General features: G+C 69.7%; 1 protein-coding gene across 1 annotated transcript in view; it reads left to right on the forward strand.

Annotated features, from left to right (window-relative positions):
* Positions 1 to 3: 3 nt before the first annotated feature.
* Positions 4 to 971, forward strand: part of IRX3 (iroquois homeobox 3) — a gene marked incomplete at its 5' end in the record, with an annotated part of 2,543 nt that continues 1,575 nt past the window's right edge. Inside the window, 2 exons of the mRNA XM_008051180.1 lie at positions 4 to 60; positions 226 to 969. Of these exons, the coding sequence (XP_008049371.1) occupies positions 4 to 60; positions 226 to 969 (801 nt within the window). The remainder of the gene's footprint in view (positions 61 to 225; positions 970 to 971) is intronic.

Here is a 971-nt window from a genome sequence, read left to right on the forward strand (position 1 = left end):
GCCCAGAGCTACGGCGCCTTCCTGCCCTACGCCGCGGAGCTGCCCATCTTCCCGCAGCTGGTGAGAGCCCGAGGAGTGGGGGAAGTGGGTTGGAGCTGGGGTGCCTGGCAAGCTGAGCGCGCGGGAGGAGGCTAGCGGGGTCCAGGCCGGGAGGGTGGAGGCGGCGACGGCCGGGGCTCACGCGCTCTCTCCGCGCGTGTCCCTTCCTTCTCCGTGTGCGTTCAGGGCGCGCAGTACGAGCTGAAAGACAGCCCCGGGGTGCAGCACCCGGCCGCGGCCGCCGCGTTCCCACATCCGCACCCCGCCTTCTACCCGTATGGCCAGTACCAGTTCGGGGACCCGTCCCGTCCCAAGAACGCCACCCGGGAGAGCACCAGCACGCTCAAGGCCTGGCTGAACGAGCACCGCAAGAACCCCTACCCCACCAAGGGCGAGAAGATCATGCTGGCCATCATCACCAAGATGACCCTCACCCAGGTGTCCACCTGGTTCGCCAACGCGCGCCGGCGCCTCAAGAAGGAGAACAAGATGACGTGGGCGCCTCGCAGCCGCACGGACGAGGAGGGCAACGCGTACGGGAGCGAGCGTGAGGAGGAAGACGAAGAGGAGGACGAGGAGGACAGCAAGCGCGAGCTGGAGCTGGAGGAGGAGGAGCTCGGGGGGGAGGAGGAGGACACGGGGGGCGAGGGCCTGGCCGACGACGACGAGGACGAAGAGATCGATCTTGAGAACTTAGACGGCGCGGCCGCGGGGCCTGAGCTGTCCCTGGCGGCGGCGGCGGCGCGCAGGGATGGCGACCTCGGCCTGGGACCCATTTCGGACTCCAAAAATAGCGACTCGGAAGACAGCTCCGAGGGCTTGGAGGACCGGCCGCTGCCCGTCCTGAGTCTGGCCCCAGCGCCACCGACGGTGACCGCGGCTCCGCCGTCTCCTCCCTCACCCCCCCTGGGCCTGGACCCCTGCGCTCCCGC

The sequence above is a fragment of the Carlito syrichta genome, unplaced genomic scaffold (assembly GCF_000164805.1).
Source record: "Carlito syrichta isolate Samal-C Ts95f unplaced genomic scaffold, Tarsius_syrichta-2.0.1 Scaffold169048, whole genome shotgun sequence".
In the NCBI taxonomy this organism is placed as follows: Eukaryota; Metazoa; Chordata; class Mammalia; order Primates; family Tarsiidae; genus Carlito; species Carlito syrichta.